Source organism: Jaculus jaculus, chromosome 15 (assembly GCF_020740685.1).
Source record: "Jaculus jaculus isolate mJacJac1 chromosome 15, mJacJac1.mat.Y.cur, whole genome shotgun sequence".
In the NCBI taxonomy this organism is placed as follows: Eukaryota; Metazoa; Chordata; class Mammalia; order Rodentia; family Dipodidae; genus Jaculus; species Jaculus jaculus.
This window is the reverse complement of record NC_059116.1, coordinates 53,933,397-53,948,390: the sequence shown is the minus strand read 5'-3', so window position 1 is coordinate 53,948,390 and position 14,994 is coordinate 53,933,397. Positions and strand designations below refer to the sequence as shown.

The window sequence follows — 14,994 nt, the reverse complement described above, 5'->3', positions numbered from 1 at the left end:
AAATAAAAACAGGGCTGGAGAGATGGCTTAGCGGTTAAGCGCTTGCCTGTGAAGCCTAAGGACTCCGGTTCGAGGCTCGGTTCCCCAGGTCCCACATTAGCCAGATGCACAAGGGGGCACACGCGTCTGGAGTTCGTTTGCAGTGGCTGGAGGCCCTGGCACACCCATTCTCTCTCCCTCTCTCTATCTCCCTCTTACTCTCTGTATCTGTTGCTCTCAAATAGGAGGGGGTAGATCATAGATGAGCCTAAACAATGGTACCAAACTGCCTGTATTTGATGAAAAGAAAACTAATAAATCAAATTAAAAATAAAATAAAATAAAATAAAATATTAAAAAAACAAAAAACAAAACCAGGGCTGGGGAGATGGCTCCATAGGCAAGTGCACTTGCTGCTCAAGCATAAGGGCTGAGTTTGTTCCACACATAATTTCATGGTCTGTAACCCTACAGTTGAGGTGGGCAGACACAGGAGGATCCCTGGAGTTCAGTGGACACCCAGTCCAGCTAAAACCCAGCAAGCTTCAGGTTTTCTGACTCTGCTCAGGGAAATAAATGGAAGAGCAAGAGAAGACACCTGACACCTTCTGTTAATCTCTCACCACATATGCTTTAGGTTTAGTGAGACTCTGCTCAGTGAAATAAGTGGAAGAGAAAAATATACCTGACACCTGTCTTTTAACCTCTGCCTGCCTGCACATGAGGCAGACACATGCAAAACACACACACACACAAACCATCCAAAGCCACACATGAAAATATTTGCCTTTGGCTTCAACTCCTGACCATCCTCTTTGGATGCTAATATAATACCTCTGCCAGCTTCCATGAGCAGTAGCTGCTGTCTCTGTCTTGAATCTCAAATGTAGAATGGCCTTCTAATATTAGGGATCCTCTCAAACCAGATCCTCATGCTTGCGGGGATGGGGAAGGAGGCCTTTAGATACTCTGTACAGGTCTGACCCACTCAGGAAACATTGCAAGAGCAACCTTGAAAAGTCCTTTATTTATAGACATTTCAGAACCATTTAAACAACAGACAATGTATTATTTTTAGACATAACATACCACATTTACCTTGAGGTACACATTGGACCCATTCAAGCATGTTCTGGGAAGGAATGCAACTGTTAACTCAATGTTTGGCCAGCCAAGAACCTGTAAAGGTGGTTCTCTAAAAGTCTTTGAATGTACACCATTTCCATATAAATTATGGAAAACTCCGATTCTTGAGTCCTATTTTTAGTCTTAGCTGAAACAATATTTTAAATACAACTTGATATGAAAATGGGAGAAGGCATTTATGGCTAGGAAATTATCTAAGCCCTATTCAGGGAGATTACACACAAAGGAAATTTGCTATCTGATAAGCTTTATTACAAAACTCATAGCTTAGAAATTAGACAGAGGATCATAGTTACAGAAGACTTTTATACTTAGTTTTACCAAAATCACATTTGCTCCTTATTTCTGGCTATCAAAATAAGACAAATTTTAAAACAAAAGGTCTTGAAGACTCAACATTGTGATTTCACATGATGTGTCCACAATAGTCCTACATTACAATCCCACAGTATCAAAGTGCTACCTTCCCTCATTTGGACTCTGGCCCTTTGACTCTTCTTGACTTAGCAGCTTTTATATTACTAGAACAGTGGAAACTGATATAACTAATGTGTTTCTGAAAGCTTCATGCATCCAACAACAGACTTGTTTTTGGGCGACTGAAACTAAAACACTCACTAGATTCTTTGGAGAACTGTTTTGTTTCTCAGTTTGTTATTCAGAATGCCAATCTTACAAACATTAGGCATGATGAGTAGTGACTTAACACAGAGTGTCTGGACAAGGAAGGATTCCATCCACCTATACCTACCCATGGCACATGGATGGTAAGAAGGGTCCTGGAATGTGAGAAACGGTGGTTTATGCACAAGTCTGATCATTTGGAATGGACCTTCATGATACTTCCCATAGGGTTGTTGTATTTTTATATGAGACAAGAATAAACACTGTGATTTAGCTGAATGGGCAGTTTGCTAGAACTTCATAGCCTTGAATGGTATATGTGGGCTGGTAGAGTACATTTTTACAGTTCATAAAGTTGAGCAGATCAACTTAGAGGGAACTTGCAGGTGTTTAAAAAGAATCTGAGAAGGAATTGGTTGGTGTTTTGAGTTTTCTCAGAGTTGACTCCATATTTTACATTTCAGCTGCATGGCTTAGCTTATTGCTGATTTTCTTTTCTGAAGGGGAGGTGTATGTGGCATTAAGATGTTTTTAACCATTAATTTAAGTATCCCAAACAAAAAAAGATCCTGTTTAAGCAGACTCTTCTCCACAATACCAATGTCACTCTTGGGCTTGCAGGGAGCCTGTCACAGAAGGAAAGTACTGTCAGGATGTTGATAAAGCCTCTGTTTATAAGGACCTCTGCACCTTGCTTTTCATGTGAAACTCCAGCTATTGGAAGGGAAGGGTTGTTTTTACCTCTTACCCCCTTTACGTAATTTCTGTCACAATTGTCTCTGGCTTACATATTCTTTGTCTAGTCAAGGTCCTCCACTGACATGTTCTTGGCTGGTATATGGAAATTTGTAGATTTCAGAAATGCCGGTAGATAATCATCATAGAATCCCAATCCAATAAAGAAAACATGAGACTGAGAGACACTTTCTTTCTTTAACATATTCCAAGTCTTAGTGTCTTGATAGTAGTATCTATCTTGTACCTTAGTAGAGGTGGTCATTGCCTTCATCTGTGGATTCCTTCAAGATGGGACACATGTCATTCATACATTCAGCTGGTGGGAAGATTTCATGTCATGTCTTGTTCATACATACATATGGTCTCAGCAACTATGGCACTAGATGTAAACAATGTAAGTCCCAAGAGGGAAGGCCTTTCCTTAATACTGTGTCTGGGATACAGAAGATGCCCAATGAATGTATAATGAATACATGAATTCTAAGTCAGTCCTTGTCCTCAAGGGGGTGCTATGCTGCCAATCAATACAGACATGGCATAAATATACCAGAACCAAACAAAGGAACACAAAGAAGAGAATCTTGTTTTGTATAAGGTTTTTAAAGAAGATGAGAGATAAAAAGGAGTCCATTGTATATGTGGGGTAACCTTCATTGTATGGTTTCATAACCCAGACTATTGCTGGTCTGAGTTTGAGCTGTGTCTGATTGCTAGTTCTGAAGAGTGGAGGGAGCAAGTGTGGCCACTCTGCTTCATCTTGTCTGTGTTTATTTTTGAGGAAATTTCTGAGTTGGTAACTTTCTAAGGTGTTAAGTTTCCCCTCACACAGAAGGTTGCTTTCTAAAATAGGAGCATCATGGGTCTTGGGGTGTGGAAGTAGTAGAAATTTCTTCACAGGCTCATCAGTTACTTCTGAAGAACCACTGGGGTTACCAATTTATGGGGTTACTCTTTTACTTGGAGTATAGTATTTACATTTTGTAAGTATGTTAAAAGCAAAAAAAGTTTTTTTTTTAAATGGGATTGAAGATGAAATATTGTATCAACTCATCTCAAGTATAAAGAAAAGATGAATTAAAATAGTTTTCTAATGCCAAAAAAATGAGGACTGCAGACCTAAATTTTGGGGTGGGGGGAGTATTTCTTATCTTTACATTTATTTATTTATTTTCTAGTGAGCAAGAAGAGATAAAGAAATATGACTCAACCTGCAGGACACACTGACCCTAGGTGGCCCACTGATCACATCTGAGAGGATCTTTACCCATTACTGGGACAAGCTTGGGGGCTATTGGGAGGTTGCCTTGCTCAGAAAATGGAAGCTTTTCTAAGTTTAGATGACTTCAAAAAGTCAAGAGTGAGAATGATTATACTTTGGAATAATTGAACACTTCCGTGTATGCCTCTCATTATCCAACAGTAGGGAAAAAGAATGACCATTCAAAAGTAACTGTCATCTCCTCAAATGGCAACATGGATATGCAAATATCAGCTCTTCTATGGGCTTAAAATCACACTTAATTATACAATACACTTTACTGATCTTGTCCAAGTTTTCAAGGATAATGCCTATGAACTTCAAGGTTTAGGCCTAAGAGCTTTGGAATCATTTTGTTAACCATTTCTAAGAATTAACTCAGCTAACGGTCCCAAAATCTGAAAGGATATATGAAAGTAAACAGATACTATCTAATAAACCCAGCAGGAGTTACAGATAAAATACGTGGTCATGATTTTGTTATTTCTAAGGATGTCATATATCCTCTCTCAAAACATGACTTTGGAAAATGCCTTTCAATAAAAAGATTCCCACCAAGCATATAACATTAAAGTATCATTTCATGTCACTAATATGTCCAAGCACAAGAGTCAAACAAGATGCAAGGCAAATGACAGAGCACAGAACAGAGTTAATTGCCTAAAGTCAACTGCCCAGCTGAAAGGAATGGCTCAAGAATGTTTTATAGATTATTGTGTCTTTCAGCTTTGGCTATTTTGTAATAAATATACCTTCTCAAACACTTACTGGGATTAGAATGAGTTCTCTCAATATGCCTTTAGTTCTTTTAGCAGCTGTTGAATGTTGAGTGACATACAAGGCACACCTCCACAGTATTCCATACAGCATCTTTATTGATGTACAAAATAGCCTGGTCACCATTCGAAAATGGAATCTGCATAGTAAGAGTGTTTCTTATCCTTAATTACAGAGAAGATTTTGTAGTGCAAAAACAGGAAGCTGTATCCCAGCCCCCCCTCCTAACACACAATTTCTCAACCTTGCCCATGCTGGCTGGGGATATTTGGCTATATTTTTGGCCTCCATCCATTAATGAATTGCATAATTTTCTTCACCTGCAGTTTGCTTAACTTGAAATCCTCTGAGAGGATTTCTTCTGTTAGCTGAACAAGCAAATTCCCATCAATTTTTTCTGAGACAAAAAAAGATATGACGTCTTCAGACAGACCAATGAACCGTAATGACTTGGACACTTCCTCTATAGAAAGTCCCGATAAGTCAGTGGGTGGCTGCCATGGGGAACCATCGCCACAGGACCTGGGGGCCAGTTGGAGGTGGAGTGGAGATGAGAAAGGATATGAGACAGAGAAGATATCCTGCATGCCCTTTTTTATAAGATACTGGTCTTCAGAGAGGTCCAGTGAACCCACCTTGGGGTCCTCCTCAGCACCATCAATTTTCAGAGGCAAAGGAGATGTTTCAGAGGTGGCTTTCTGCTCCGCTGGCTTGGGGGCCCTGGGAGGTAAGGCAGGGCAGGAGACACTCTGCTTGGTCATGCCACCTGCAAGAATGCTATCTTCGGTGCTCTCCAGAGAGTAGCTGGCTGACTTGGGACAACCTGAGACACTGCTGCCAAATTCCGCAGTGACTGAGCTTGGTGGGCTGAGCTCACAGACATCAAAATCAAAAGGTACTGGACAGTTTCTCTTTGGTGTGCCAGGGGTCTTCTGTCTGGGGTAGCTGTAGCTCCTGCTTGGATCTAGCAGGAAATCACTCCTGGTCTGACTTTCAGATGCTCCCAAGTAATGGTTGGGCCATGAGAGTCTGGAGAACAGTGCATCTGCACAAGGACTTCCAAAGGGGGACCTGGGGTCCACAGAGTCAGCCTTCACTCGGGTGCAGGGATAGCAAGTAACAGAAATACTGTCAGAAGGACTTGTGTCACTTTTAGTAATGCTGGTTAAAAAGCAAACACAGCAAAGGAAATTAGTAAATAAACAAACAAAATGTAAATAAAAGTCAAATCCTAAGCCTTTCATATCCACAGATATTACTTCTAAGCAGAAAGGGCAGCTAGAATGTGTATATATACATTCATATATATTTATATGTGTATGTATAATATATGCCTTATCTTGAATTAATAAATTACCTACTAACCTCATTGTTTTTCTTTTAAATAAATAAATTTGAGGGCTGGAGAGATGGCTAAGTGGTTAAGCACTTGCCTGTGAAGCCTAAGGACCCTGGTTCAAGGCTTGATTCCCCAGGACCCATGTTAGCCAGATGCACAAGAGGGCACAAGTGTCTGGAGTTCGTTTGCATTGGCTTGAGGCCCTGGCATGCCCACTCTCTCTGTCTGTTGCTCTTAAATAAATAAATAAAAATAAAAATAACAAAATAAATTTTATTTGTAACTATGGATAGGTACATAACTTAAAGTGTTGTGGTAGATACACACACAGACACACAAATACACATGCATATAATGCACACACACACACACACACACAAAATCACTGCTAGTAACTCCTTGGATCTTCAAGATAAGAAAAAGTCTCATGTTATGCTTTGGGCCAGGAGTCAATAGTGATGTCTGCAGAGAAAAAGGATGAGAGAAAGAGTGATAAATAGATCCCTTTCATGCTTGTCATCCTGGCTGACATTCATGCTTGACATCCAGAAAAAATAATGTGGCCACATCAACACTATTCATGATTCTAATTCTTCCCAAAAGTCTCAGATAAGAAATGTTTCCAATAAAATGCTAATCCTTGCCTTGCTTTCTGTACCACTGAGTTCTAAAAGCAGAAGAATTTGATGTCCACAGAAACAAAGAAATGCCAGCAGAGAGCTGCTATGCATCAAGGGTACATGTGGGGGTAGCGTGTTCTGCCTTGGGGGTCAAATTTTAAAGGTGACAGTAGGGACTGGGAGAAATGGCTCCTGTTTCAAAGCCTGCTGGCCCAGGTGATTCTTCAGTATGCATGAAAAACCAGATGTACAAAGTGGCAAAATGGGTCTGGAGTTTGTTTATAGTGGCAAGAGGTCTTGGTGTACCCATATTCTCTCTTTCAAGTAAATAAAAAAGAATCAAGGTGATAGTAAACCAAAGTGTGCTCAAAGGTGGGTGACCAGGCTGGTGAAGGGGCAGTGGCCACATCTTGGGAAACAGCAGGTGAAGCAGGCACTTTGTTTTGGGGAAAAGAAGGCCTTATTGTTATGGCTATTTTAAATTCTCAGAGAAGTAGGATAGGCCTCTATTATTTTTCAACTTGCTAGTAAGACGAGTTTTTAAGAAAGTTATTGGCACTTGCCAACAATGGAGTAGACTATGTGACAAAAGAATTAAGCTCATAACTCTGGGAAGACCCAGAAAGGACTAACATAGTGGGTGGAAATTGAGAGCAGGCAGTCAAGGGGAGTCTTATGATTTCCAGGTCCTGGTGCTATCTTCCTGTATCAAGGTCAAAGTGGAAATAATTAGACACTGGCTTCTGAAAATGGACAGCAACCTACATACTGTTTCCAAGAGAACCTAGAAGATGTTTATCACCTAGCTTCTCATAGACCCTTGTGATTTCTTAATTCCCCACCCCCTCATTTATATCTGTGTGTTGTGTTTGTTATGTGTGAGTTCACATGTGTGTTTACACGCCTGTGGTTGAGATCAGTGGTCTTCCTCAATTGTTCTTTATTCTTTGAGACAGGGCTTCTTGCTGAACCTACAGCTCACTGACTCAGACTGACTAGCCAGTGAGCCCCAGAAATTTTCTCTACACTCCTACCATTGAGATTTCAGGTAGCACATCACAATGTCCAGCATTTCACATGGGTGTTGGGGGTCTGAACTCAGGTTGACATGCTTGTACAGCAAGAACTTTACACCTACTGACCACCTCCCAGGCCCCTTGTGATATCTTTCCTTATTAGGACAGTGGCTCTTCCATTCATATCAACCAGGCCCCAGTTATGTTCTTTCAGTAAATTTAAGATCAAGACAACATGATTTGTGTTCTCTGCTCTCCACTTCTGTTCTGAAGGCCTTGTGAACTGACTGGTGAGGAGGTGAGGTTGTGATGGGCTCTGGCAGAAAGACTTACATGTTGTGAAGCCCGGAAGAATAGTAGGACAAGGTGGGGCTGGGAGAGCGAGTCTGTGGTTGCACTGGCTTGACTGTGCGAGGAGGGATCGAGGGACTTGTAGACAGAGGCTTTGCGCTTCGGGGTGGAACAGGTGGGGCATTCAGGAGCCGACATTCTTCCCTGACCTGGCACAGAAAAGAACATTCCAGGTTAGCAAAAGACTGATAAGGACCCCATGCCAGACCCATCCTGAAGGATCAAGAGGTACTCTTAGGCAGCAATGGCAGGGGTGTAAGCATGGGGACAAACAAGAAAAATGGCCACCAGTAGTAAAACCAGATGCCTGTCACATATTTCTGGATACAGACTGATCGGAAATAAACTGTTTGATGAATGTCAGTTACTGCATAAATTTAGCAAATAACATGACATACAGCAAGTTAAAATGTCTTTGGTTAGAAATCTCTTCAGATTTTGAGGATACATGCAACAGACATATTGAGGAAGTAATGAATAAGTCAGTCATGATGTTGATGGGTTAGGCTCTTTTTGAGTTGTGTTTATTCCCTGCTTAAATACCATCCAATGTGACACAAGCCTTAAGCCTTTGGAAAGGTGGGTTTTCATCAGGGTTAAAACTCTTTTGGAGAGTTATATATGGGGCTTCTCAAACATCACTGTGTATTAATCATCCAGGTAGCTGGTGAGAATGCAGATCCAAATCTAGGAGACCAGGCATACTCTCAGAAGCTGAGTCTCCTATTCCTGTCTTTTTTCTATGGTGCTGAGGATTGAACCCAGGGCTTTGTGAATGGCTAGCAAGTACTCTGCCACAGAACTACATTACCAGCTGTTTAAAAAAATGTTTTTTATTTTATTTATTTATTTTTTTTTTTTTGTGTGTGTGTGTCTGTGAATGCATGCATATAGAGGTCAGACGTTGACAGTGGGTATCTTCCTCAATTGTTCTCCACCTTGTTTTTGAGACAAGGTCTCTCATTGAACCCACAGTTCACCAAATTGGCTACACTAGCTAGCCAGCAGGCCCCATGGATTCTCCTGTCTCTTACTTCCTTAGCACTGGGGAAACAGTTTGCTACCATGCCCAGCATTTTTATGTGGGACTGAGGATCTGAATTCGGGTCCTCATGACTGCATGTTTAAGGGCTTAACCCAGTCAACCATTTACCCAGCCCTTAAAAAAAATTGTTTTTGGAGGATGAAACAGAAGAATTTCCATGAGTTTGAGGCCGGCCTGGGCTACAGATTGAGTATGAGGCTAGCCAAAGCTACATTGAACATGACTGTTTTAAAAGACATGCCCATTTAAAAAATATTTATTTATTTGACAACGACGTGGGAGGGGGGGAGAAAATGAGTGCACCAGGGCCTCCAGCCACTGCAAACAAACTCCAGATGCATGTGCCACCTTGTGCATCTGGCTTACATGGGTACTGCGGAATCGATCCTCAAACAGGGGTTTCACAGGCAAGTGCTTAACTGCTAAGCCATCTCTCCAGCCCATTTTTTTTTTTTTTTTTTTTGAGACATGCTCTCTTGTGTTGGTCAGGCTGGCCTGGAACTTTCTATTTTTCTATCTTATCTTCTGGGCATGAGCCACAGTGCTCAGCTGAGAGTCTGCATTTTAAACAAGCTTTCAGGCAAAACTGATGCTATGGAATCAGGAAACGACACTTGGGAACAAGAATGTAAAGGGAGTAATGAGGAAATTCTCCAATTCCAGAGCAGCACTTTCACTGATGCCCTCCCCTCATCTTCACACTGGAGAGGGTCTAGGGGACCCAGAATGCCCAGAGCTTCCATGATTAGCAGGTCCTTATCTTGCTTTCCTGTCCCAGCAGCATTTCTAATATAACTCTTGTTCAAGAAGCCAGCATTTGGTATGTCTTTCTCCATGTCTGACAGCAGGGGGCAGTTTCTACTTGGTTGTGCTAGTCTACCCTGAACAGAAGATGTGAGACCAATCCATTCTGACTCCTTGTACTTTGAGATGCCCTGACCTGCACTCAGCCTATTCATCAACACCTTGCGGTAAGCAGTGCTGGGGTAAGATGGATACCAGCTCCCATCAGCTTTGTGCTAAGTGCTCTGAAGATGAAATGGACTCATGGGAGAGTGTTGCATTTTCCACCTCCCACATTGCCTGCAGCTCACATGATGGTATTGCATCTTACTGTACACTAGGCCTCCAATTGATGTCTCAAGCCTGATGCACTTGCCAAAATAACACCAGCTGGTAAGGGAAGTTATGTGACCATAAGTGGTCTCCAAACCTTGATTCTAAGTAAGGTGAAAGCATTAACCTCCCTTCCCCAATTTTTTATTTGCAAACACATACACACGCAGAGCAAGAAAGAGTGTGTGTGTGAAAGAGAGAGAGAGAGAGACAGAGAGACAGAGACAGTAGATGAATGAGTGAATATGAAAATGAGAATGAGCATGCCAGGGCCTCTTGCCTGTGCAAATAAATTCCAGATGGATGTGCCACTTTGTGCATCTGGGTTTATGTGGTTTTATGTGGGTATTGGGGAATTGAACTGGCAGGTTTTCAAGCAAGCACTTAAAATTTTTAAACAATTTATTTATTTTCAAGGAGAGCGAGAGAGAACAAGAGACAGTGAGAGAGACAATGAATGGGTAGCCATGGCCTCTAGCCACTGTGAATGAATTCTAGATGCAATGTACCACTTGATGCATCTGGCTTTATGTTGGAATTGGGAAATCAAGTGTAGGTCATTATGCATTCCAGACAAGTGCTGAGCCATCTCTCTAGCATGAGCAAGCTTTTTTTTTTTTTTTTTTTTAACCACTGAGCCACTCCCCGCCCATTTTGTTTGGCAGTCAGTCTCATGTAGATCAGGCTGGCCTTGAACTTGCTATGTAGGTGAAGATGACCTAGAAAATATGAGTCTTTTACCTCAATTTCCTCAGTGCTATGATTACAGGCATGTCTCATTATGCCTAACAGAAGCAATTAAAAAGAGCATCATTCATTACATTTCTTCATGGGTGGCAGGGGAATCATGGCTACTACTCACAGGTCCCTTGACCCTGTCACTGGGACCACTGAGAAGCTCTTTGTGCTAAATAAAACATTTGAAGCCTTAGATTTCTTCCAGAACTGCTCCACCCCCCACCCCCGTGTGTGTGTATGCACATGCACATGTGTGCACATGTGTGCACATGCATGTGGATGCTAGAGAGTGATGCTGGGTGCCCTTCTCAATTGTTCTCCAGTTTTTTTTTTTTTTTTTTTTACAATTCTCTCTCACCGAACCTAGTGTTTACTGACTGGGCTAGGCTAGTTAGCTGGTGAGCCCCAGGTATTCCATACCTCAACCTCCCTAGCACTGGGATTATGAACGAGTGCCAGATGAATGGTGGGGATCCAAACTCAAGTCCTTATGCTTGTATGTCAAATACTTTCTTCCCATATCCCCCATTTTCCTTTTCTGAGCATTATCAACAAAGGTGTTGACAGGGCTGGGGAGGTGACTCAGTGGATAAAGTGCTTGCTGTACAACTCTGAATACCTGAGTTTGGATTCCCAGACCCCCACATAAAAGCTGGAATCTATGGTGGGTTTCTGTAATCTCAGTGCACCTAGACAGATGGGAGTCAGAGGTCTTGGTGTGCTTCCCCCACACATGCAAAAAAATAAAAAAATATTCAAAATACAACAAATGTGCTTCTATTTTAAAATATATACTATGAAATACCTTTTATATTTTTGTGTGAAAACTAATATGGAAAAATCATTTCGGTTGGGTATTTTTGTGACACCTGGTATGTAGACCACCATCTCTACCATCACACTTTCATAAAGTATTGAAGGGTTGAGGATGTAGCTCACTTGGGAGAGTGTCTGCCTAGCAGGCATGAAGTCTTGGATTTGTTCCCCAGCACCACATGAACTGGTCATGAACTATGTAATCTCCACACTGGATAGGTGGAAGAAGGAGGATCAGGAGTTCAAGCTTATCCTTAGCTACACAGAGAGATTGAAGATAGACTGGGATATATAACACCATATGCCAAGAACAAGACTGGAATGAAATGACAAGGACAGATTCTTAAACTAGGAGATGCTGTGGCTCCAACTGTCAGCGCAGCCTCCCATCCCAAAAGAAAATTTCCTTTCCCAAATGGGGATATAATAGACTGATCTGCAGCTTGCAGAACAGAGACCATCTACCCTTTTCTGTTTATTTTCAATGTAGTAGTGAAGGCTGGAATACAATCAGCAACACACAGGAGGAAGAGTGCTTGTGTTTGTATGTTAACATGAGGTTAAGTGCGGGTGACGTTGGTTTGAGGTGGATGTATTCAGAGAAACTCTTACCACCAATGTCCTACTCTATAAAAAGGCCAATAAGCACACATGGAGTCAGGTGATAGTGTATAACTCCTATTTGGGCCCATAATCTTTTCCTGTGAGCAGTTCCCTGGTTTAAAGCTTACCTGTATAGCAGTTAAAAAACACACTGATCGAGGTAACCCAGACCCAGAAAGCCAAGCACCACATGTTCTCTCTCATATGTGGATCCTAGCTACAGATGACTGGGCTTCTGCATGAGAATGAAAATACTTAGTAGCAGAGGCCAGTAAGTTAAAAAGGAGACATAAAGGGTAGAGAAAGGAAGGGGGGAGGATACTTAATAGGTTGATATTGTATATATGTAATTACAATGATTGTAATGGGGAGGTAATATGATGGAGAATGGAATTTCAAATGGGAAAGTGTGGGGGTGGGGAGGGAGGGAATTACCATGGGATATATTTTATAATCATGGAAAATGTTAATAAAAATTTAAAAAAAAAAGAAAAAAAAACAAAAAAACACACTGATCATAATTTCATCACCCTTCTTCCTTCACAGAAATATTTTTCTTTTCTGAAATTAATTCTTGTTGAATATATGAAACCTCTACTGTTGTGCTAATAATTCTCTGTGGTATTGATACAGCAGATGTTAGCAATTCTCTTAGGTATTTACATACTAGATTGCCAATCTTGGGCTAAATATAAGGTTCCTTTATCAAGAGGTAGAAATAGTGACTTTTGTTTAGGAGTTTATAAGGCAGGCATATTCCTAGGGAGCCAGGTTCAGGCCTCCACCATTCAACACACTGAAATAATCAAAGGTGTCTGTCCTGGGTGCTAGGATCCATGTATTTTCACTGTCTCCAAAAGTCTGAAGAACACAACTTTCTCTTTACTTACATATTACTTTTAATTTACTTTGCCACATATAAGTTTAAATATGCTGGGTGCCTACCATTAAACTTGTGCTGAGTACATGAAAAATAAGTAACTTATGGAATTAATATTACAGGAGGAAGACAAACACAATTAAGACAAAAATTGTTAAGTTGTACTTGGGTGTGGTGGTTCACATCCTTAATCCCAGCATTCAGGAGGTTGAGGTAGGAGGAAGACTGAGTTTAAGGCCACCTTAGGCTACAAAATGAGTTCCAGGTCATCCTGGGCTAGAATGAGACCCTGTCAAAAACCCTCACCAAATTGGTAAATATATTAACATAAGTATGTCCAAGAGTTCATGGGAAAACTATGAAATTACTCAAGCTAGGAGACAAATTCATAGGAAATTGTGCTAGGGAGAGTATTGGGGACAAAGGGTTGAGAGTGAACAGAGAAGGTCTAGGGCATGTACAACTACATTGATGCCCTGATGTGGAGATGGAATAAGACAAACATCAGTGCCACATGTCAGACAGAAACTTGGAAGAGCAGAGCTTGGGAGGCACCATGAAGCTCCGTGTTGCAAAGATCGCCTGAACTTCACTTTGTACTGGTGGATGGAATCTGAAGTGATGGTGTCCATGAGATACCAGATGAACAGTGAAGAAGGCTGAACTCCCATGGAAGGGCAGAAAAACAAGTGACCACAACTTATTGTCCAGAGGGCAGAACCATGAGCAGACAGAGTGAAAGGAGCCCAAAGAGAAGACTGTAGGACCATAGTGAGAAGGTGGAAGTCAGAAAGCCATGAAGAGAGGTTTACTATACAGTATAGTCAGCAGATCACTGGTTAGCAAATAAGGCCTGAATGATGTGAGGGGAACAGAAGGCCGATTCCAGTGAGAGAAAGCTAGAAGGGAAGTGAGAGTGGAGTTAATGGAGGCAGACCAATCTTTTCTGGAACTGTCCACAAAAGATGGGGTGAGGTAGCTGTTAGAGATACTGGACTTGAAGGAAGCATTATTTTAAATACAACTCTTAAAATTTGGAAGAAACTTGAGAAATGTGCCTAAGGATATATGAGCATGGACTTAACCTAGACTGTGTATTGAACTTTCATTTCAGAGGACAAAGGAGAGAATGAACACATATCTTCCCATGTAACTCTTTGTAGTTTATTGCCAAATACCTAACAGAACTTACGACTGAGAAAAGCTTCAAGTCTGAAGTGATGATGGTCATGAAGTCAAACACAACTCCAACCTTTGGGCCAAAATCAAATGCATTATGGAATGTGACTTTTTTTTTTTGACTTTCAAAGACTATTCAGAAAGTTTAACTTGGTTTAACTTAACTTCTCTTCCTCTCACCACCCAATATGCATAACTGTTTAGTTGGAAGGAGCCTGAGAATAGGGTAAAAGACCAAAAATTTGTAAAAAATGGCAAACAAAGTATTTTTTCTTTACATGCCCACATGTAAAAACAATGGATCAGAATTCTTTCTCTCCTCCCTCCCTCACCCTTTCTCTGTTTTTGAAGCAGGGTTTCATTCCAGGCCTGGAACTCACTCTTTAGCCAAGGTTGGCTTCAATCTCATGGTGATCCTCCTACCTCAGCCTCCCAAGTGCTGGGATTATAGCTGTATACTACCATGCCTGGCTTCATAAGAATATCTTCTTTGTATAAAGTGCATTCTTACATGGCTGGGAAGCATGCTAAAAAGATGTAGATATTTGCACAAAAAATTTAAAGACTAGGATTATTTTCCACATATTACATAATTTTTCTTTTTCCTATTACCTGTTTGTCTCATACTTCTAGAGATTATAAGGATAATATATAAGAAACAAAATAAAAGATATCTCACATGTCTATGAATGAGCACAGTGTAAGAAAGGCATGATAACATTTCTTAGAAAGCCTTCATTTCTTAGCATTCTGAAAATCTCTACCTGTT

General features: G+C 41.0%; 1 protein-coding gene across 2 annotated transcripts in view; it reads right to left on the bottom strand.

The window, feature by feature from the left end:
- Window positions 1-987: 987 nt before the first annotated feature.
- Garem1 (GRB2 associated regulator of MAPK1 subtype 1) overlaps window positions 988-14,994 on the bottom strand; it is a 238,859-nt gene continuing 224,852 nt past the window's right edge. For both annotated transcript variants that reach the window (XM_004666756.3, XM_045134655.1), the window contains 2 exons: window positions 7,831-7,997; window positions 988-5,683 (listed from right to left, as the gene is read on the bottom strand). In XM_004666756.3, the coding sequence (XP_004666813.1) occupies window positions 4,795-5,683; window positions 7,831-7,997 (1,056 nt within the window). In that variant the 3' untranslated portion in view covers window positions 988-4,794. The remainder of the gene's footprint in view (window positions 5,684-7,830; window positions 7,998-14,994) is intronic.